This window comes from Erythrolamprus reginae, chromosome 2 (assembly GCF_031021105.1).
Source record: "Erythrolamprus reginae isolate rEryReg1 chromosome 2, rEryReg1.hap1, whole genome shotgun sequence".
In the NCBI taxonomy this organism is placed as follows: domain Eukaryota; kingdom Metazoa; phylum Chordata; class Lepidosauria; order Squamata; family Dipsadidae; genus Erythrolamprus; species Erythrolamprus reginae.
The window spans coordinates 142717741-142741879 of NC_091951.1; the positions used below are offsets into that span (position 1 = coordinate 142717741).

At 42.2% G+C, this 24139-nt stretch overlaps 1 protein-coding gene across 1 annotated transcript in view; it reads left to right on the forward strand.

Moving 5' to 3' along the window:
• Positions 1-558: 558 nt before the first annotated feature.
• The window catches only part of LOC139158602 (cytochrome P450 2C23-like), a 30743-nt gene continuing 7162 nt past the window's right edge, over positions 559-24139 (forward strand). The window contains exons 1-7 of the mRNA XM_070735926.1: positions 559-590; positions 5636-5827; positions 8140-8302; positions 13658-13804; positions 14540-14700; positions 15546-15716; positions 20244-20379. Of these exons, the coding sequence (XP_070592027.1) occupies positions 5651-5827; positions 8140-8302; positions 13658-13804; positions 14540-14700; positions 15546-15716; positions 20244-20379 (955 nt within the window). The 5' untranslated portion in view covers positions 559-590; positions 5636-5650. The remainder of the gene's footprint in view (positions 591-5635; positions 5828-8139; positions 8303-13657; positions 13805-14539; positions 14701-15545; positions 15717-20243; positions 20380-24139) is intronic.

The following is a 24139-nucleotide window of genomic DNA, read 5'->3' on the forward strand; positions in this document are numbered from 1 at the left end:
GTGTCTTACCCCCACAGTGTTTTATCTAATACTGGATTGGGATAAATAAATACTCGGGCAATACTGCCTTATCACCTAGTTGATAATATATTTCATGATATTGCAAAATAGATGGTCTTTAAGATAAACAACTATGCTCAAGGTAGTAAAATTGTCTGCTAAACTTGCTTAGCAATGGTTAAGCAACTAGCACAAGATCTTAATTGATATTTCTTTCATTTTTCTGCCAGAAAAACAATAAGAACTTCCTTGTTAAAAATCAACTTTTTGCTAGGAAAAGAATTACATAAGTTACGGTAGAAGTTCACAAAAGTTGGAATTCAAAAACCATAGTAATGATCTTAGAACAAAACAACTGTTTCAAAAGTTTTGAAATCATAGTACAATATGACATGGCAGAAAATTTCAGGGATATTGTTTATGATGTTTGAAATAGTAACGTGCATTTCTACCTCTGCTACTATTGGCTGAGACAAAGAGGAAGAGGAGGAGATTAGGGAGAGTCCAGAGTATAAAACCAGATGTTCTTGCAAAGAAAAACTATTTTGGGTTATTATTGTGGAGGACAAGTCTCAAGAGATTGCTGAAAGGTATGCGCACTATGATTATCCCATAAGTGGTGCCATTAATGTTATTGAGACTTTAGATTGCATATTGTGTATTCAATATTATGTTTCTCTTTTGCTTATCGAAAAATAGTAAATGCATGGCATGCATGTACAACTTTAGGTTGAATTTCAAGATAAATTCAAAGATTGTATTGCTTTGGTTGCTTGCTTGTTTTGCTATAATTTTGACAGCTTGCTAAATGCAGAAATATGTCCACTGATTATGAATGAGATTATGAATGAGTAAAAGAGAAAACGTTAATAGCCACAGAGATAGTTTTTTCTTGCTGTATTGTTCATAGGTCATTTTAAAGAAAATCTATGGTGTATTGCCCTTGACTAGATACTGTGACTATTCATAGAGACAGCTTGAAAAAACAAATGCTCAAGACCTATGTGACATGACTGAATTTTGTTTCAACAAATGAAAGACAACACAATTTCCTTGTCATGGAACAGATGGGATGGGATTTCCCTCAGTGAGCTTCTGGAGCTTCATCCTGCAGTTTCAGTAGCCAGAAGAGGCTTGCACAGAAGTAATTCCCATCACTGTCTTCATGAATCAGAACCTCCCCAGACACAACCCAATGTCATAAACTTGCTTTACTCGAGAAAGCAATGAGAGGTGTCATTGTTTTGAAAAGCAGCTTCAAAATGAAAGTCCCTTCAGAATTTTACATATTCATGTTAACTATTAATTCTGTGACTGCTCTGGAGATTTTAAAAAATAGCAAAACTTATCAATCTTCCCCTACCTTGCATTATCTTTGTAACAGTATTAAAATGTAGCTCAGATTGAAGAACAGCAAACTTTAATGAGCTATATATCAAACAGGAATGTTGACGATGGTCTTTCCATCTTGAATTCAATATTGTCAACTAGGGTTTGATAACAAATCTAATGTGCAAGCCTTCTTTGAACTTCAACTTTCACAATCTCTGACTGACTATTTTTATTTATTTTTATAATTAACTCAAAGCAGCAGACATATCCAACTAACTCACAACATTTTCCCCACAACAATCTTGTGAGGTGAGTTGGGCTGAGAGAGAGTGATAGGCCCAAAGTCACCCAGCTGGCTTTCATGTTTATGGCAGGAAAGAACTCATGATCTTCTGCTCTTTGGCCTTGTGCCTTAACCATTAGACCTAACTAAATATGCTAGCTATGCAGCCTTAGAATTGAAGTCCAAACATTTGGAAAGTGCAAAGAGTTGTTCTTTCTCCTAAGTCTCCACTGTTTGCCTGCTGATAAAAATGATGAGAGCAGAAGATAGCCTTATTTGTAGGCTGTCAGAAGAATAATTTGGGTTCCAACTTTAACTGGTGTTGTGCAAGAATAAATCAAAATAAAATTCAGAGAGTTGTGAGAAAAGGACAATTATTTGCAAGAGGCAAGAGACCTCTTCAGCTTCTTGAATGAGAAGCAAAATGTTTCTAAGGAAAAACAAAGGAAGTCCAGGTGCTTCTTGAAAAAGCACCTTTGGGACAACTATGACTTGAATGACTACTAGACAAAAGCAAAGAGATTTGCCTATAGGGGTAGCTACAGAGAAAATGTGGTACAGGAAGATTATTTAGAGGGCAGCTTGTCCTTGGTATGAATCTTAAGGGGTATAGGTGTGTGAAACTTGAGGGGCCTGTGACAGGGGTGGGTTCCACTTACCTTCACCACTGGTTCACATCATGACATTTTACGTTATCTCATGCAATTTTGCTTCTGTGCATGCTCAATAGCAGCATTCAGCTCAAAACACAGCTTAGGAGCTAATCAGCTGTGCTTTGGGAAAAGAAATAAAGTTCAGTATTAACCCAAGGGTGGGCAGGAGGGCTCTTTTTCAAGCAGCAGAAGTGGATAAGCTATCCAAACAAGGAAAATTTCACCAAAAATTTCCCAAAAAAGAAGCCGGTGCCCACGGACCAGCACTGACTAAACCAGATTCGTGACACTATCTTCACATCACCAGCGGGTCGCTAATGGTTCAGGTGATCTAGTCTGAACCAGGAGGCAGCCACCCCGACATGTGACCCTTCAAAAGAAGTTGATTAAATCAAGTAATATGATTGGATCTTTTCATTTGAATTATGTTATGTTTACATATGTTATGTTTATGTTTACATTGTGTTAATTGTGTTTTTTGTGTTAACTTTTGTGTGTTTACAAATTGAGTTAATTGTATAATTCTTATGTTTGTGTAAGTTTTAAAGGATTTCAGAGGCTGTTAATCAGTCACTGTGTTGGAGACATGGGTTAACTAACATTATTTCCTATACAATATTTCTAATAGTTATATAAATGTATAAATTCTTCCCACAGTGCTTATTCAGGTAGGCCCATCTGTACATCAGTGGTGGGTTCCTACCAGTGGACCCCAGAGCTCTGTTCTGGTAGCATCCTGCAGATTGCACAATTTGCACGCGACGGCTCCAGTGCTGACTTCATTGGTCCACTGCCCTTTTTTAAAAAAAATGGCTTTATTTTGCTTCCTGTGCTTGTGCAGAAGAAAAATCTCATGAGGCGAACGCTCATGTACATATGATTTCAGTGAATTTTTGCTTCCACACATGTGGAAGAAGTAAACATTCATTGAAATTGCACATGTGCACACATCCCCTCGCAAGATTTCGGCATTTGTTTTGCTTCCTGTGCATGTGTGGAAGCAAAATTGTGTGGTGGGAACACAAATGTAGCGAGCGCCCGTGCATACAAATCATCATGATGTGCATTATTATTATTTATTATTATTATTTATTAGATTTGTATGCCGCCTGTCTCCGGAGACTCGGAGCGGCTCACAACAACAAAACAGTACAAATCCAATGGTTAAAACATTTTAAAACCATGAATAAAAAAAATCATACATCTCATACAAACCATACGTAAAGCGGAAACGGCCCAGGGGAATCAATTCCCCCATGCCTGGCAACAGAGGTGGGTTTTAAGGAGTTTGTGAAAGGCAAGGAGGGTGGGGGCAATCCTAATCTCTGAGGGGGAGTTTATTCCAGAGGGTTGGGCTGCCACAGAGAAGGATCTTCCCCTGGGTCCCACCAGATGACTTGTTTAGTTGACCGGGACCTGGAGAAAGCCAACTCTGTGGGACCTAACCGGTCGCTGTGATTCGTGCAGCAGAAGGTGGTCCCAGAGATATTCTAGTCCGATGCCATGTAGGGCATTATAGGTCATAACCAACACTTTGAATTGTGACTGGAAACTGATCGGCAACCAATGCAGACTGCGGAGTGTTGGTGTAACATGGGCATACATGGGGAAGCCCGTGATTGCTCTCGCAGATGCATTCAGCACGATCTGAAGTTTCCGAACACTCTTCAAAGGTAGCCCCATGTAGAGAGCATTACAGTAGTCGAACCTTAGGGCATGAGTGACTGTGAGCAGTGACTCTCGGTCCAGGTAGGGCCACAAATGGGGCACCAGGCGAACCTGGGCAAATGCCCCCCTCGCCACAGCTGAAAGATGGTTCACTAATGTAAGCTGTGGATTGAGGAGTATGCCCAAGTTGTGGACCCACTCTGAGGGCGTCAGTAATTCCCCCCCGGGTGATGGATGGACAGATGGAATTGTCCTTGGGAGGCAAAAGCCACAGCCACTCTGTCTTATCAGGGTTGAGTTTGAGTCTGTTGACACCCATCCAGACACTAACAGCCTCCAGGCACTGGCACGTCACTTCCACTGCTTCATTGACTGGACATGGGGTGGAGATGTACAACTGGGTATCATCAGCGTACTGATGATACCTCACCCCATGCCCCTGTATGATCTCGCCCAGCGGTTTCATGGATATTAAATAGCAGGGGGGAGAGGACCTACCCCTGAGGCACCCCACAAGGGAGAAGCTTAGAGGTTGACCTCTGACCCCCACTAACATCGACTGTAACCGACCAAAGAGGTAGGAGAACCAATGAAGGACAGTGCCTCCCACTTCCAACCCCTCCAGCTGGTGCAGCAGGATACCATGGTCGATGGTACTGAAAGGTGCTGAGAGGTCAAGAAGCACCAGGACAGAGGATAAACCCCTGTCCTGGGCCCGCCAGAGATCATCCATCAACGTGACCAAAGCAGTTACTGTGCTGTAGCCGGGCCTGAACCCTGACTGCTGAGGGCCTAGATAATTGGCTTCTTCCAAGGACCACTTGAGCTGGAGTGCCACCACCTTCTCAACAACCTTCCCCATAAAGGGAAGGTTGGAGACTGGACGATAGTTGTTGAGAATTGCTGGGTCCAGGGAATGCTTCTTGAGGAGGGGGTGCACAAGTGCCTCCTTGTAGGGAGCCGGGAAGGACCCCCTCCTGAAAGCATTGACAATCTCCTGGACCCATCTCCATGTCACCTCCCTACTGGCCGAAAGCAGCCAGGAGGGACACGGATCCAGTAAGCAGGTGGCAGAACTCACAGCTCCAATGGCGTTGGTGTCACCAGATCAAACTCTTCCCAGACAGATGGACAAGTATGGGCCCCAGTCACCTGGACTGACTTGTTGTCAGTCGACTCTGTTATCCAATCGGAGTCGAGGTCCGCCTGGATCCGAGCGACTTTATCAGCAGGCAGATAAGAGGAACTTGCTCCTGCTATACATCTACTTCTTTCTTTTGTTGGCTGAATTGTTAACAGTTGGCTTAGTCACCACAATTTTCTTACTATAGAAGTCTATCAAGTTCAGGTGCTTGCCGAGAATGTGATTGTCCAATGCTATCCCCCTAATACTTGCTCTAGTACCATTTAGCTGCATTTGACATCTACCCACAAAATTGGATTAATTAAATAGCATTTATTTAGTTAGAAACACATGTTGTTAGAGTAATCCTTCAGTTGCTCATGGTATTAAAATAAATACTTAACAACAGAATTTCAAGTTTTGGAATAAGTGATAGCCTGCAAAAGTGAAAAGACACATTGACGAGTGGAAGGGAGAAAGCTAGAGAACCAATCACATTGACTTTACCTCTGTCATTCTCTGTGCGTCTGAAACTCATTTCCAAACCATAAGTCTCATCTCTTTCACTCCATCAAGGCAAGAAGAATAAACATGCAGGTGGAGCTGATCCTTGGAACAATATTACTGTTCATTCTCTTTCTGCTCACATTCTGGGTCTTACAGTTCAAGCAAGAAAGAGCCAGGTATCCTCCTGGCCCTGCACCTTGGTTCCTTCTGGGGAATCTACTGCAGAAAGATGTTCTGCCTTTGTATAAAACCTACCCAAAGGTAAGACAGTCATTCTTTTATGTGACTCCTTTTTAGTGGGAGAGATATTAAGAATCATTCGGGAGATTAGCAATTTCCCATATTTTGAGAACATAGTGTAAAACAGGTATTTTAAAAGTTGGGTTATTTCCAGCACTAGTAAAGATGCTTCCAACTCCATTTCTGTCTGGCATGTTTTTTAGTTGCAGGTTTAATCATAAACATATTTTCTCAGAGAGTAAGTGGTACATGTATAATCAAGAGGAACAAAATGCTGTTAATTTATAAATTGACTAAATTCTAATTTCTAATTTTTTGACCAAAGTTTGGAGTTCACCAGTTTCTAGGAGACTATCACTGAAGAGCCCAGTTTCATTTTTATGGTGAAACTTCTGTATCTTCAGTACTGTGACTGAAAAATATTTTCTGCCCTCAACCAAATTTATCTCAATTTGCATCTGCTTTAATCTTTCTGGAGCAGCCTGGCATAGGGTTTACAAACTGTGATGAGATATTTGTAAGGCTAACAGCTTTATTCAGTTAACAGTGACAGCTAATGAGGTGGCTTCTTGGCTAACACAGCAGCAGCATGCCTGGCACTTTGACATGTCTTTTATAGTCAGCACCAGCTGTGTCTCGACCAATCAGGATGCTCTTGGCTCCCACATCAGGCAGGATCTAGTTGGAAGCACTCTTCCCTCATAGTCCTTGAGGTAGGTCAGGCATCGTCTGGTCCTGTCAGATCTGTGGAGCCCTCCACTCAAAGTTGAATTAGGTGTTTGTGCCGAAGAGGCCTCTGGAATCATTGGAAATTGTTCTCTGTCTTCAGAGATTGCTATCAGTGCTGGAATATGGTCGCTTTCCTGGGGCGACGCTTTTCTCTCTGCTGTTCATTGTCTCCTGATTCTGCTCCAAAGTGGTTACCTGCAAATAAATCTTTTTCTGGAAGACTGGGGTTGTCTTCCAATGCTTTTAGATGTGCCTGATGTTATGACCCACTAGGGGCTTGTGAAGCTTGTAGCTGATTCAGACAGCAAGGTGGCTGGTGTGGAGATTTGCCAGCGGCCTGTACAGCTGGCACCAGAGTCGAACAGTGAGGAGACTGGAGAAGACTTGGTGCCAGAGTCCTTCAGAACCTTCACAGGCTGTCATGAGGAAAGACAAAGAAGAAGAGAAAGAGGAGTCTGTTCTCAATGAGTATGCACAGAGCTGCCAAAAGGCAGGAATGGCTCCTGAGGATAAGGATTACTTGGGAGTAAGATTAATTGGCCATGGTTAATTGACCATTCCCATAGCCTATTTAAGTGAGGAAAAGGACTGACCAATTTGCAGGAAACAACTTTGTTCATTCCCTGTCTTGTCTTTAACTTCAAAACTCTTGTTCGGTTCCTGATAATATTAAAATAAGGTTTGTTCGGACACTGTTTGTGCTGTGTTCCAGAAGCTGGGTCAGAACACTTTAGGACCCCAAAGACCCCATAATTGATCTATCTGGTGACACTATATTTTCCCATCCTCAAGAATTAATCTATAGGATATGGAGCCTGTTATTTCTATTATTTGTCCTGCTAACCATAAGGGATAACCTGAATAATTTCTAGCATACACTTGGGGTTGTGGCCAGGGATCCTGGGGGCAAGGCGTCCCCTCAGCACATCTTGGGAGTCCCACAGGGGCAGAGCCCAGTCAGAGAGAAGACTTTTGCTTCTGCGAAATCTCTCTCTGGCTGGGCTCCAGCCCCGTGGGACTCCCAGGAACGTGGGGGGGGGGGGGCCCGCAAGTTTTTAACCAGCCTTTTAAACTGAAACAACCCTCCTCATGCGTGTCATGTTTTTGTTAATAAACAAACAAACCAGGATTGAGCAATACATGTTGTAGCATGATGTTTGAATGTCACACTTGTGACTTGTGACAGTGTGAACCTCTAATGTGAAAGCAAAGTCACGCTCAATATGAATGTGTTTCCTTTAATCACAATGAATTTATTCTGCACTATTTTTGAACCATGCATTTTGAACCAACTACGATAATTCTTGGCCACTAAGGTTTTTAACTACAGTAAATTAAAATTTATGTGGAAAAATTTCAAGTTGGGAAAATTTGATTCAAAGTCTATTTCTAATACTAACGGCTATGAAGATTAACATAGCAGTTTGAAATCATTTTTGTTAGATTAGGAAAAGGTCTAGCTGTTTTGCTCTTACATTGATAATAACTGTTTAAAGTTAAGTGATAAATATTAATATGTATTCAGACCTATTAATTGAATCAGATATCCAATAATGAGATCTCAAGCCCTACTGATTCACACCTTTGATGCCTTTTGTCCTAAGCTTTCTAAGAAGTATGGTCCAGTTTTTACTATCTGGCTAGGACCAAATCCATTGGTTGTAGTTTGTGGATACGAGGCAGTGAAAGAAGCCCTGATAACTCATAGTGAAGAATTTGGAGGACGATCTCCCATACCTATCCTTGATGAAGTAACCAAGGGCTATGGTGAGTGCAGATTATTTTCACTTCAATTTGAAATGTAGTTTCCAATTGCTAGAGGAAATATAAAAATGTTAACTTTTCTAAGAAGGTGATGGTGGTCATTTTTTAAAGTAATAAAAAATAAAATACTAAACCTCTTGGGGGTACTTGAAAAGTTGTTCAATTAAAACTCTGGTTAGAGGATAAAGTATCAAACTAAAAAAGAATAGCACGACTGAAGTTACTTACCCCCCATTCAGCTGATTGGCAATAGAATTCAAATAATATGGTAGCCAGTTGGATGGTCTGGGGGAAATTATACCTATATTCTAAGATGGAGTATTCTAAATCCTGTTTTAGCAAACTTTAAAAGTGAACTAGTTAAAACAGAAACAAGTTCAAAAATTTAATAGTGAACAATTTTCAGTCAGAAACCAACAGAAACATTTTAAAATGCCTCAGAAAATGCTAGTCACATTTGTCTTAGAAATTACATAGGCATGATTTTATGAAATATTCATGGGTAATCTAATCTGATTCAAAATGTTTCAAAATTAGATTAGGAAGGAGTGTTCATCAATTATCCCGAGGAAATTGTAAATCCATGAATCTGAAAAATAATCAAAAATAATAGGAATTATGGATCTTTTAAAGACATTAACTGTATCAAGTTTCAGTTGGATGCCTTCCAATTACTTTAATTTAATTTTAATTTAATTTATTAGATTTGTATGCCGCCACTCGGGGCGGCTCACAACATAATAATAACACAATACATTACAAATCCAATAATAAAAATTTAAAACCAATAAAAAACATTTTTAACATAACCGATTATAATAAAATCCCCAACTACACAATCATACATATTCAACCCAGTCCACCATACAATAGAGGTCTAAAACATAACAAAGGGGGAGTGGTAATTATCCCCATGCCTGGCGACAGAAGTGAGTCTTCAGCATTTTATGGAAGGCAAGGAGGGTGGGGGCTATTCGAATCTCTGGAGGGAGTTCATTCCAGAGGGCCGGGGCCAACACAGAGAAGGCTCTTCCCCTGGGCCCCGGAGAAGGCCAACTCTGTGGGACCTAATCGGCCACTGAGATTCGTGCGGCAGAAGGCAGTCCCGGAGGTATTCTGCTCCGATGGCATTTAGGGCTTTATAGATCATAACCAACACTTTGAATTGTGACTGGAAACTGATCGGCAGCCAGTGCAGGCCACGGAGTGTTGTTGAGACATGGGCATATCTAGGGAAGCCCATGATTGCTCTCGTGGCCGCATTCTGTCAGTCGCAGTCAGTGTTAGTGGGAGGTCAGAGGTTGATCTCTAGGTTGCTCCCTTGCGGGGAGCCTCAGGGATCAGTCCTCTCCCCCCTGCTATTTAATATCTATATGAAACCACTAGGTGAGATCATCCAAGGGCATGGAGTGAAGCATCATCAGTATGCTGATGATACCTAGTTATACATCTCCACCCCATGTCCAATCAGCGAAGTAGTGGAAGAGATGTGCCGGTGCCTGGAGGCTGTTGGGGTCTGGATGGCTGTCACTCCTGACAAGATGGAGTGGCTGTGGATCTTGCCTCCCAAGGACAATTCCATCTGTCCGTCCATTACCCTGGGGGGAGTTATTGACCCCCTCGGAGAGGGTCCGCAACTTGGGCATCCTCCTTGATCCACAGCTGACATTAGAGCACCATCTTTCAGCTGTGGCGAGGGGGGCGTTTGCCCAGGTTTGCCTGGTGCACCAGTTGCGGCCCTATTTGGACAGGGAGTCATTGCTCACAGTCATTCACGCCCTCATCACCTCAAGGTTTGACTACTGCAACGCTCTCTACATGGGGCTACCTTTGAAAAGTGTTCAGAAACTTCAGACCATGCAGAATGTGGCCGCGAGAGCTATCGTGGGGCTTTCCAGATCTGCCCACGTTTCGCCAACACTCTGTGGCCTGCACTGGTTGCCGATCAGTTTCTGGGCACAATTCAAAATGTTGGTAATGACCTATAAAGCCCTACATGGCATCGGACCAGAATACCTGTGGGACCCCCTTCTGCCACACGAATCCCAGCGGCATAGTTCCCTCTAAGCTGAGCAGTGAGCAATTGCTCACTTAAAAATCATCATCAACTCAGAGTTTTCCAAACCTGCCCAGAAGCCAAGAGGGAAAGAGTGAGAGGGAAGGAGAGAGAGAGGAAGAGAGAGAAACAGATAGAAAAAAGAGAGGAAGGAAAAGAGAAAGAAAAAGAATGGGAGTAAGGAAGAGAGAAAGAAAATCTAAATCTAGTTTGAAACTAGCTCAACTATTTAAGTGGCATTTTGATATTGATCGAGTTGCCCTATTATGAGCTCACTGTTATAGACACACAGTACAGAATTTTATTTTGAAATTCTCTGAGGCAAAACAGGGTGGGTTTTTTATTTGTTTGTTTGTTTATTTATTTATTTAATATTTCTGTGCCGCCCAGTCCCGAAGGGACTGCCGCTCAGACACTATACTTTTCCGCCCACCCCCCCAAAAAATTAGAGGGAACACTGCCCAGCGGCCAATCAGGTCCCACAGAGTTGGCCTTCTCCATCGACTAAACAATGCCATTTGGTGGGACCCAGAAGAGCCTTCTCTGTGGTGGCCCCTGCCCTCTGGAATCAACTCCCCCCCGGTGATTCGAATTGCCCCTACTCTTCTTGCCTTCTGCAAGATGTTGAATGAGGGAGGGAGGGAGGGAGGAGATGGGAATTTTACCATTTTTCAGATAAATGTATTTATTTATTTATTTATTATTTATTATTTAGATTTGTATGCCGCCCCTCTCCGCAGACTCGGGGCGGCTCACAACAAGACACAACAAATCGTAACAAATCCAAATAAATTTAAATATTTAAAAAGTTTAAAAAGAATCCCAATATACTAACACACACACACACACACACACACAAACATACCATGCATAAATTGTACATGCCCGGGGGAGGTGTTTTAGTTTCCCCATGCCTGACGGCAAAGGTGGGTTTTAAGGAGTTTACGGAAGGCAGGGAGAGTAGGGGCAGTTCTAATCTCTGGGGGAGTTGGTTCCAGAGAGTCGGGGCCGCCACAGAGAAGGCTCTGTGGGTGGGCATTGGATTTGGTATTGTGTACTGTACTGTTTTTTATTATTGTTGTGAGCCGCCCCGAGTTTGCGGAGAGGGGCGGCATATAAATCCAATAAACCTAAACCTAAACCTAAACCTCTTCCCGTGGGGCCCGCCAACCGACATTGTTTAGTTGACGGGACCCGGAGAAGGCCCAGTCTGTGGGACCTAATCGGTCACTGGGATTCGTGCGGCAGGAGGCGGTCTCGGAGATATTCTGGTCCAGTGCCATGAAGGGCTTTAAAGGTCATAACCAACACTTTGAATTGTGACCGGAAATTGATCGGCAGCCAATGCAGACTGCGGAGTGATGGTGAAACATGGGCATACCTAGGTAAGCCCATGACTGCTCTCGCAGCTGCATTCTGCACGATCTGAAGTTTCCGAACACTTTTCAAAGGTAGCCCCATGTAGAGAGCATTACAGTAGTCGAACCTCGAGGTGATGAGGGCATGAGTGACTGTGAGCAATGAGTCCCGATCCAGATAGGGCCGCAACTGGTGCACCAGGCGAACCTGGGCAAACGCCCCCCCCCCCCCTTGTTGATACAAAGCTGCAATATTTAGCAATACTGAAGCTATCAAACTTCTAAGGCTTTTCAAAAGGCTACAAAATACTTTGAAGCCATTAGACATTATTTGTTGCTTTAAATATTTATCTGCCTAAACTGTAAATCTACTGTGAGATTGAAAATTGTTGAATTGAAGCTCTCTTTCAAAGTTGGGCTTAACTTTACAAATTAGTCTCAGATCTTTTAAGGTTACAATGCTTAGGAATTATGTATAATATTCCTAGAACAAACTTATGCAGAGTGGATGTGGTAGTGGTAGATATCCAGCCAATAAACCAGACTTATATAAGTAGAGTATAAATATTATTTACATATATTCAATAGAGTAGTCAGTAAACTATCCAATTCATACATATATCAAGCAATCATATGCAAACCAGATATCAGAACACACAATTCTATACACACAGAAGCTAAACAAAAATATCCCCCCTAAGAACACACAGTTCTATACATCTATGTAATTCTACAATACTTCCCTCCTGCAGAACACACAGTTCTATATAATACCATAAGTATTACTTTCATATAAAATACACAGACCAACATATTAGCACACAGCAAGTCTATAGCATAGTTACACAGACAAAACTAGCAGAGAGTGAGATCATGTTAGTAAGAGCAACAGAGCAATATAGAGCAATAGCAGCAGAATAAGAGACAAACGCTTCTGACTCCCTTTTAAAGCTCGTTGCAGTACTAACCCTTAACACAACATTGTGCTAAACTCTCCAAACATACATTGCTGGTTAGTTCATATATTGACAAACCCAACCAGTTAGTTACATACCCTGTTTCCCAGATAGTAAGACACCCCCGATTGTAAGACGTATCGGGAGTTTCAGGGGGGTCGGCTAATATAAGCCGTACCCCGAAAGTAAGACATATGTCTTACTTTCGGGGAAACACGGGGGTATTGCCGCCTCCCTCTCATCTAGCTGCGCGCCGCCTCCTGCCCACGTCCGCACCGTCCCCCTTCCATACGTCACCGCGTCTGCCACCTCCCTCTGATCTTAATGAGCGCCGCCTCCTGCCCACTTCCGCGCCGCCGCCCCTCCATACGTCACCGCGTCTAAATGTTAATTTTATGGTTAAAACAAAAAATTCGACAATTTTTTTTCCAATATAAGACATACCCCGAAAGTAAGACATAGTGGGGCTTTTGTCTTACTTTCGGGGAAACACGGTAGTACTGACAAAGGTTAATAGTTTGCAGGTAGGTGTTGCAATCAGGAAGCCTTTTCAAACTTTATTCAGTAATTCAGTTCTAATCCGGTTATTGTCAAGTTCCAGAATTGAAAGTATCAAATTTCAGGAAATATCAAAGAAGCGGAAAATAGCAGGTTTTTTTTTTTCAAATATGGTTTTTTGTTTATGTCTGCTGATAAGAAGCAGGTAAAGAGGAATATTCCGAAAAAAGAAAGCTATTCCTTTTAAATATTCAGTATACTGTAGCTATCAAAATACTATGTGACATTGCCCAAGATATAATATAAATAAGTAGAGTGCAAACTCATGAGTAAATTGAAACTCTTTTCCTTTTGTCAAACTATCAATGACTCAAATAAAAAGAAATGCATGTTTATTTTTACATTTGAGAAGGGTAGATGTTTTGTGGTTGAGGGAGATTACTGATGCTGCTTTGTCAGTTGTTTGCTACTGCAATTTCTATCCTTTCAGGGATTATTGGAGATGATGAAAGATGGAAGATTCTGCGTCGCTTTACTCTCACCACTTTGAGAAACTTTGGAATGGGAAAGAAGTCTATGGCTGAACGGATGTCAGAAGAAGCTCTCTGTTTGGTGGAGAAGATTTCAAGCTTTGAAGGTGATCCTACAAATACCAAAGATGTTTATAGATTTATGGAATTATATCCCACCTTTATGTATATAACACATAATGCTCTTGCCTCCACTTGTTTCACAACAACAAAACTATGAGAGGGTGTATTTTTTAATTCATCTTTAAATTCAGAAACAAGTGCTTATTTTTTTCTTTAATTAATACACCGCCTTCCAGATTATACTTCTGAAGGTAGCTGATTACAAATGAAAAATGGGTTGAAAGCTACCTGGATGCAGGGATGGGCTACTGCCTGGACAGGGAAGAATGCAGTGGGATAGCGAAAATGGAGCTCCACCCCAGAGCACCCAATTTGCACTGAAAGATGTTGAAAGAAAATGCAGGGCGTCCTGAATAAGCCGGGCCTACAGTGTGGTAGTAAAACTTTTGGTAGACCTTCACTGCCTGGATGGCACTTGGTGTGTCTTGAATCCTGACTTCCAGTGTCTGTTCACTGGATTGAGAATTTCCTGAAAATGGGCCACCTGCACTTTCATTGTCTTTCAAAGAAGCACAAATTACAAGCATGACGTAATGTAATAGAATCAGACCGTATACTGGAAATTTCCAGGCAGTTGTCATTGGAACCGTAAAGATTCCATATGTGTGTAACATCTAAACAGAATGTAGTGTAAAGGAAATTCACAAAGTCACTGGAGAAAAGATTTGGGGGATTCAAGACACGGTCACATCTCCTTTTCTTTCTTTTTGCTGTTGCAGATCAGCCTTTTGATGTAGTCACAACCATAGCAGCTGCTGTTTCTAATGTGATGTGTGCTGTTATCTTTGGGAAACGGTTTTCTTACGATGATAAAAACTTCATTGACATATTGGAAACTTTGAAGGAATTCATAGGTTTCTTTTTGAGTGGTCCTGGAATGGTATGCCAACTTTATGTTGTTCTACAAGCAGAATTTTCTCTTTGTTTAAGACTAACAAGGGGTGATTCATTTAGTTTCCTCAAACTTATAAAATTGGAGGCTTTTTAGAGTGTGTTTGTGAGAATCAGCCTGCATCTCTTGTGCTGATTAGTTTATATTACCTTTTGTTTCCTCGTCGCCAGATGTTGAATCTTTGCTTGAATGAAAGACTGCATTCTTATGGTAAATAACTGTTCTTTATTAACGAGGAGCAACGGTTACAGAACTAAACAAAAGACAACATGGCCGTGCCTGGCAGCTATATATAAGCCGGGCTGCCAACCAATCACATTATAGTATTTTCCCGCCCAAGGAATATGGGGCGGGTACAAGGCCTAACTGTCCTCTGGACACAACATTGTGACTTAGCAGTGATTTTTTCCAGAGTTATTCAAGATTATTCAAGTTATACAGCCCTGTTTCTTCTCAGCTAACTACTCAAAACTCTAACTATGGTCACTTCAGCGGCCTCATAAGTACTTGTTTTTAAGTCTTCCATTGTCTTTAAGTCTTCCTCAGCTTTCATTCCATTATTTCACAAATAGAAATTGAGAAGCTATAACTAAAGAGAAAAAACGTATAACTAAGTAAGCTTGGTTCTATGAGCTTATATTTTATATTCATTTGATTAGCAGGCACTGTGCATTACAGTGAAAATGGTTATACTGGTCTTGCATTTTATTTCTTTTTTAAAAAATAGAACTAAGGAGACACTTTATTAAAAATCCATTTTTTTCAGTTGCACAGAAAGCAAAGCAAAAGAGATGAACTGAGAAAGGCTAACTTTTACTATCACCATGTTACAGGTGTACAGCGCTCTGCCAAATGTCATGAAATTTCTTCCTGGACCTAGAGCTGTCTCTGACTGTGTGAGGATTTGTGACTACGTTAGGACTAGAGTGGACTCTCACAAGAAGACCCTGGATCCAGACAATCCCAGAGATTTTATTGATTGTTTCCTTATTAAATTAGAAAAGGTATATTGTAAGAATATTTTGCACACAGGTACAAAAGGGACAGAGTTTCAGCTATGCACTTGTTTCCCATTCTCTAATGATGGGAGCAATTTGAACTGTTGAGACATCAGAAAGCAAAAATGTGGTGTCTCCCTCCTATGCCACAAATACTGCAATAAAATACGTAGCCACTATGAATATTGGTCTCCTAGAAATAATAATCTGTGTAAACAAACAAACTCACTCCTTAAAGAAACCGTTGTGTGTCTCTGCCTTTAATGTCCTTTTGATCACTAAAGGAGGTGCCATAGCCCATGTCTATATTATGTCATGAGATAGCAAATCCAATTTGGTAGTAGGTAAAGCGGTAGAATAGAGAAATGTTGTTTTTTGTGGGGGTTAAGAGACTTGTAGAGAATGGGCTCCCTAAAATGATTGTTGAATATGAGAGTTGAATATGAATTAATTGCCTTAAAAATTAAATAATTATCTAGTCATCCAGTCATTTAGTCAATCAATCATTGCACTTAAACTATAATTCAGTGGCAAACTTTGGAAAAACATTTCAGAGACTTGAATAGTGACAGCATGGCTGGTTTGGATGCTGGCTTTTTGTTAGTTTCTGTCAAATTTAGGGTAGGGCAGGGAGCCAGTGTGAGCCTTGCAGTCTCCTATTTTAATCCTGCTATCCTGCAAGCCACCTAAAAACAAAATAACAGCCAAAAGAAAAAGAAATAGCATTCTATTTCTGGAACTTTTGCACTTAGTTCTTTTTTAAAAATGTGGAAGTAGGAAAAGTGTTCCTATTCATTTTTTTTACTCTTTATAAAGGAGGAAAGGGTTAAAAAATGTCCCTGTCCTTGTCAGTCCCTGGAAAACCTCCCTGTCCCTCCTGCTGGCAAAGAGGTTGTAGTCCCAACCAGTGTTCCCTCTAATTTTTTGGGGGGGTGGGCGGAAAAGTATAGTGTCTGAGCGGCAGTCCCTTTGGGACTGGGCAGCACAGAAATAATAAATAAATAAATAAATAAATAAATAAATAAATAAACAAACAAACAAACAAACAAACAAACAAACAAACAAACAAACAAACAAACAAACAAACAAATAAAAAACCCACCCTGTTTTGCGTCAGAGAATTTCAAAATAAAATACTGTACTGTGTGTCTTTAACAGTGAGCTCATAATAGGGCAACTCTATCAATATCAAAATGCCACTTAAATAGTTGAGCTAGTTTCAAACTAGATTTTGATTTTCTTTCTCTCTTCCTTACTCCCATTCTTTTTCTTTTTCTTTTCCTTCCTCTCTTTTTTCTATCTGTTTCTCTCTCTTCCTCTCTTCCTCTCTCTCTCCTTCCCTCTCACTCTTTCCCTCTCGGCTTCTGGGCAGGTTTGGAAAACTCTGAGTTGATGATGATTTTTAAGTGAGCGATTGCTCACTGCTCAGCTTAGAGGGAACTATGGTCCCAACACAGGGAAATTACTCTTCTATTACTTATTTTTAGGCTTTTGGGTACTATCTGAGACAGCACAACAGTGTGCCAGGTTGCTGGATTATGGTCAGCAAAACATTCATTGCAAGATTAATCTGGATGCTTTGAGACATGAGATAGCAAATGCCATTTGAACATTAAGGGAAGCAAAGCCTTGTGGTTGCTGCATGGCCAGAATGCAAAGGATGTAAATTCTTCAGGGCCAAATTTCAAAAGCTCCATTTGTGAGAGTGTGATGGAGAGGAGATTCCATAAAAAGGAGATGAGGAAACATCTGCATCACAATGGCTGCATAAGTGGTGTTGATGATACAGGAGAGAGAAAAATGTTATTCATTTCATGTACATCTCAGCTATTTCTCTTTCATTTAAACATTGGTATATCTGCTAAAATAGGAGCCTTGAAAATGATGTACCTATTTCAGGTACTGTCAGGGGGGCTATCAGCATTTAAGTTTAAAGAGTGGGACAAAGACTTAATCATTGGATTGAAGAAGATAAGAGACCAAGAATAAGGAAAAAGTGGTTAATAGCGAACAAAAAAGAGGGGGGATGCAGAGTTCCTTGTTTGCAGCTGTATAGGGAAGCATTTCAAATGGAAAGGTTAATGGAGCTGCAATTATGAGAAAATAAATGGGTGAAACTGGAAAAACAGATAAACGAGATGAAGAATAGAGAATTAATTTTTATAAAGTGGAATAGGAGCGACTTAGGTAAATTAATAGGTCCCATGAAAGGGACTATGGAAATTTGGAAAAAAATGGCAGGGGAAAACAGGATTATTTAAATCTAAACTGTCATCACTTTATGTAATAAATAGAGATAATGAAACAAATTTAAATAGGGCTATAGGAGAGTTGAAGGGAAGAAGGATAACTAAGATAGAACAGTTATATGAGAAGGATGGGAGGCCAGGTAAAAACTGTATAGAATGGTGGTTACGTAAGGAAAGATGGCTAAAAATAAATGCAATATGTAAATATCTGAATTAAAGAGAGAATAAAGAAGCACTATTGAGGGAGGAGACAGTGTTAGAGAAAATAATAAGAGAAAAAAGTGAGGGTATAAAGGCACAAGCAACCAATATATATAAGATGTTAGTGCAGTCAGACGGGGATATGATCCAAGGATTGACTAAATGGTGGCAAAATGAGATACAAGTAGAGGTACAAGAGATGGAAAATATAGTAGAAAATATAAGGAAATAGAATACAAGAATTAGGGAAATGAGAAGAGAAATATTACACAAGTGGTATTATACTCCCATTCAACTCGCAGACTTTCAGCAAAATGTCAGGGGTATTTGTTGGCACGGGTGTCAAGATAAAGGAGTGTTTATGCATATGTTTTGGGAATGCCCGATAGTGCAAGATTTTTGGCAAAAATTGCAAGAGGACATTAATAGATTGTTAAATACACAATGGATAATTACTAAGGAAATGGCAGTATTAGCTAAAAGTAATGCGATGGGAGAATTTAGAGAAATAAAACAAGCAGCAATAGAAAGCGCTCAGGCGGTAATAGTCTTGGGTTGGAAGGATGCGACAAAATGGACAATGCAAAATTGGTATAGGTACATGGTGGACCATATTCAATTTGAAATTATGGATAAAAGGATAAATTTGGAAAATGAAACTGATTTGAGACAACTGATGGGATGGTGGGACAAGGTAAGAAGATATATGGTGAGTAGAATCCGAGACCAAGCTATAAGGAATAAATTGGAACCACTCTATAATATGTAAATAGATACATTGCTCTTGGGATAAAACGGTTTATACAAGAAACACCCCCGATTTGGTGATGGGGTATGTATGTTTGTCTGGTGGTAGGCACTTTTCACTATACACTGTTTTATGTTGTGTGTATCTAAAAATTGTTAAAAATCAATAAATATATACAGTGAACCCTCGAGTTTCGCGTCCTCAAGTATCGCGAAAGGGCTATTTCGCGAGTTTTCAACCCGGAAGTAAACTCCACCATCTGCGCATGCGTGCCCTTCCACGCATGCGTAGATGGTGGAGTTTCCCCGCCGGGCAGAGGCTTCCCTGGGTCTTCCCCCTTCCCCCAGAGGCTTCCCTGGGACACCCCAGCTCCGCTCCCCAGCTGGGAAGCGGCCCCAGCAACAGCGTGGGCGGGCGGGCGGTGCCCGCGCGCTTGGGGACATCCCAGCTCCGCTCCCCAGCTGGGAAGCAGAGCTAGGGAGTCCCCACCGCGCGCGCGTTGCTGGGGAAAGCGCGCGCGCTTGGGGACATCCCAGCTCCGCTCCCCAGCTGGGAAGCGGAGCTAGGGAGTCCCCACCGCGCGCGCGTTGCTGGGGAAAGCGCGCGCACTTGGGGACATCCCAGCTCCGCTCCCCAGCTGGGAAGCGGAACTAGGGAATCCCCACCGCGCGCGCATTGCTGGGGAAAGCGCGCGCGCTTGGGGACATCCCAGCTCCGCTCCCCAGCTGGGAAGCGGAGCTAGGGAATCCCCACCGCGCGCGCATTGCTGGGGGAAGCGCGCGCGCTTGGGGACATCCCAGCTCCGCTCCCCAGCTGGGAAGCGGATCTAGGGAGTCCCCACCGCGCGCGCGTTGCTGGGGAAAGCGCGCGCGCTTGGGGACATCCCAGCTCCGCTCCCCAGCTGGGAAGCGGAGCTAGGGAGTCCCCAAGCGCGCGCGCACCCCAGGCGCGAGCAACGGGGTGGGCGGGCGAAGGGCGGGCGGCAGTGGAAGCAAAAACACCATCTGCGCACGCGCAGATGGTGTTTTTACTTCCGCACCGCTACTTCGCTAAAAATCGATCATCGCATGGGGTCCTGGAACGGAACCCTCGCGATGATCGAGGGTTCACTGTATATAAAAAAACATTGATCTATCTGATCCAAATATCTATTAAGGTTGCATTGGATATTCATATTAATGTAGAGAATAGGGGGGATTCTGTATTGGATTATTCCCTGCCTCCCCTCTAAATTGGTCTAGAAAAAAAAGTAAAATGAGAATATGTAGATGGAATTTGATGAACCTATACATTGTAAACTTCTGCCTTTTATTTTATTTTGATCTTACCCTACAGGAACAAAATGATAAGATTATCTGTATGGAAGACTTGGTCATGACTGTGTTTGAGCTGTTAATTGCTGGAACAGATAGCACAGCCAATGCTATTTCATATGGTATTATCCTTCTGGCCAGGTTCCCAGAAGTCCAAGGTATGTACAACCCACAAGGCATTCGTAGATTTTCACAGGTATATGTATGTAGATTTTTCTGAGTTTGGGTTTTGCCCCGTGTAATATTTTGAGTGTCTATGCGACGTTTCGGTGAAATCACATTTACCATCATCACGCTGAAGTTGTAAGCTTCGTGCTGCTGTAAATATAGTTATATTTAATATAGTTATAGTTATATTTAACTATATTTATAGCCGCACGAAGCTTACAACTTCAGCCTGATGATGGTGAATGTGATTTCACCGAAACGTCACATAGACACTCAAAATATTACACGGGGCAAAACCTGAACTCAGAACAATCTACATACATACATACATACATACATACATACATACATATATATATATATATATTAGATTTGTATGCCACCCCTCTCTGTAGACTCGGGGCGGCTAACAACAATAATAAAACAGCATATGACAAACCTAATATTTAAAATAATTAAAAAACCCTTATTAAAAACCAAACATACACACAAACATAGCCTGCATAAATTGTATAGGCCTAGGGAAAAGGAATATCTCAATTCCCCCATACCTGATGACAGAGGTGGGTTTTAAGGAGCTTACGAAAGGCGAGGAGGGTGGGGGCAATTCTGATCTCTGGGGGGAGCTGGTTCCAGAGGGTTGGGGCTGCCACAGAGAAGGCTCTTCACCTGGATCCCGCCAAACGACATTGTTTAGTCGATGGGACCCGGAGAAGGCCAACTCTGTGGGACCTAACTGGTCGCTGGGATTTGTGCGGCAGAAGGCGGTCCTGGAGATATTCTGGTCCGATGCCATGAAGGGCTTTATAGGTCATAACCAACACTTTGAATTGGGACCGGAAACTGATCGACAACCAATGCAGACTGTGGAGTGTTGGTGTAACATGGGCATACTTAGGGAAGCCCATGATTGCTCTCGCAGCTGCAGTCTGCACAATCTGAAGTTTCCGAACACTTTTCATGTAGAGAGCGTTACAGTAGTTGAGCCTTGAGGTGATGAGGGCATGAGTGACTGTGAGCAGTGACTCCCAGTCCAAATAGGGCCGCAACTGGTGCACCAGGCGAACCTGGGCAAATGCCCCCCTCACCACAGCTGAAAGATGTTTCTCTAATGTGAGCTGTGGATCGAGAAGGACGCCCAAGTTGCAGACCCTCTCTGACGGGGGTCAATGATTCCCCCCCTAGGGTGATGGACGGATAGATAGAATTGTCCTTGGGAGGCAAAACCCACAGCCACTCCATCTTATCAGGGTTGAGTTTGAGTCTGTTGACACCCATCCAGACCCCAACAGCCTCCAGGCACCGGCACATCACATTCGACACAAAAATATATAGCCCTTCCCTGGTGCAGAGCTGAGGGGATTGGATACTGTGGCCTAGAGGATAGTTCTCTGCCTTACAGGGCAAAGGTTGCGGGTTCAGGTCCCAGTGGGTATGGCTAGCTGATGAGGCCAAGGTAAGGCCGAAATAGATCTATCCTAGTCTCCCTTAATTTTCAAATTCAGCGGGGAAACATGTGGCACATGCAGATAGAGTTGTTGGCTATCAATAAGGTTAACTGCCTTGGAGATGGCCCTGGGTTGGGCCGAGGGGCAAGTGGGGAGCTGTGATGTTCCTTCAATGCACCAGGGTGATTCGGCACAAAAATATATAGCCCTTCCCTGGTGCAGAGCTGAGGGGATTGGATACTGTGGCCTAGAGGATGGTTCTCTGCCTTACAGGGCAAAGGTTGCAGGTTCAGGTCCCAGTGGGTATGGCTAGCTGATGAGGCCAAAATAAGGTTGAAATAGATCTATCCTAGTCTCCCTTAATTTTCAAATTCAGCAACATGTGACACACCCACACCCACACACACATATATATCTATGTAGATGTGTGTGTGTATATATATATATCATGTCAATTATATATATATATATATATATATATATAGATATAGATATAGATATAGATATAGATATAGATATAGATATAGATATAGATATAGATATAGATAATTGACATGATTTTAACAAGGTTTGAAAATGTATGCCATAATTCAAATACTGATATTACATAGAACATAGAAGATTGACGTCAGAAAAAGACCTCATGGTCCATCTAGTCTGCCCTTATACTATTTCCTGTATTTCATCTTAGGATGGATATATGTTTATCCCAGGCATGTTTAAATTCAGTTACTGTGGATTTACCAACCATGTCTCCTAAAAGTTTGTTCCAAGCCTCTACTACTCTTTCAGTAAAATAATATTTTCTCACGTTACTTCTAATCTTTCCCCCAATGAAACTCAGATTGTGCCCTCTTGTTCTTGTGTTCACTTTACAATTAAAAACACTTCTCTCCTTATTTAACCCTTTAACATATTTAAATGTTTCGATCATGTCCCCCCTTTTCCTTCTGTCTCCCAGACTATACAGATTGAGTTCATTAAGTCTTTCCTGATAACTTTTATGCTTATATTCTGATTTTGAAATGACGCATTCAGAATCCATTAAAGTTATGACAGAAATAAACAAATGGTACTTAGATCTAGTCCTCAAACCAAGGACTAGCCATCCAAACAACCTCTTGGTCATATGACCATGATTTGAACACTTGGCATCTGACTCACCCTTATTATGGTTGTAAGGTCCTATAGCAATGATAGCGAACCTCTGGCATGGGTGCCACAGGTGGCACGTGGAGCCATATCTGTTGGTACGCAAGCCATTGCCCTAGTTTAGCTCCAACATGCATGTGTATGCCAGCCAGCTGATTTTTAGCTCGCACAGAGGCTCTGGGAGGGTGGTTTTGGCTTCCAGAGAGCCTCTGGGGGAGGATGGGGGAGGGTGTTTTTACCCTCCCCAGCTCCAGGAAAGCCTTTGAAGCCTAGGAAGGGTGAAACATGAGTCTACCGGGTCCACCAGAAGTTGGGAAACTGGCCATTTCCAGCCTCTAGAGGGCTTCCGGGGGTGGGGGAAGCTGTTTTAGCCCTCCCCAGGCATTGAATTATGGGTGTGGGCATTCGTGCGTGCGCAATAGCATGCATGCATGCTATTTCAGTACCCAAGGAAAAAAAGATTCACCATCACTGTCCTATAGTCACTTACAATTTTTCTTGCTGTCTTCCCACAAGAAATATCAGAAGGCAAACTGGCAGGGAAGGTTGTAAATCATTTTGATCACTTACCTGTGCTCTGCCCTACTGTACTTCTGGGCCCTACTACATTTGTGTCATGCCAGCCACCAATGCTAGCCATGTCATGTCTTTTGGGTCAGTTGCACACCCTCCCCCATTCTGCAGCAGCCAACATTGCTATCATTCCTGCCATATTTGTGCTGCATTGCACCCCCGGCCTCTAGGCACTCAGCATCCCTATTGAGGGTAAAAGTTATCCAATTATCACTTACTAAGGACATGTCTTCACAATGGAACCTCTATCCCAATGATAGCAAATAATTTTTTCCTTGGGTGCCGAAAGAGAGAGTGTGTGCACTATGGCGCATATGTGAGTGCCCATACCCATACTTCAATGCCTTTGGAGAATGGAAAAAGTTTTCCCCAACCCCAAGGGCCCTCTGGAGGCCTAAAATGACCTGTTTCCCAAGTTCTGGTGGGCCCCATAGGCTCATGTTTTGGTCTCCCCAGGCTCCAAAGCTTCCCTGGAGCTGGGGAAGGGTTAAAACTCCCTCCCCCATCCCCCCCAGAGGCTCTCTGGAAACGAAAAAAACCCTCCCAGAGCCTCTGTGAGAGCAAAAAATCAGCTGGC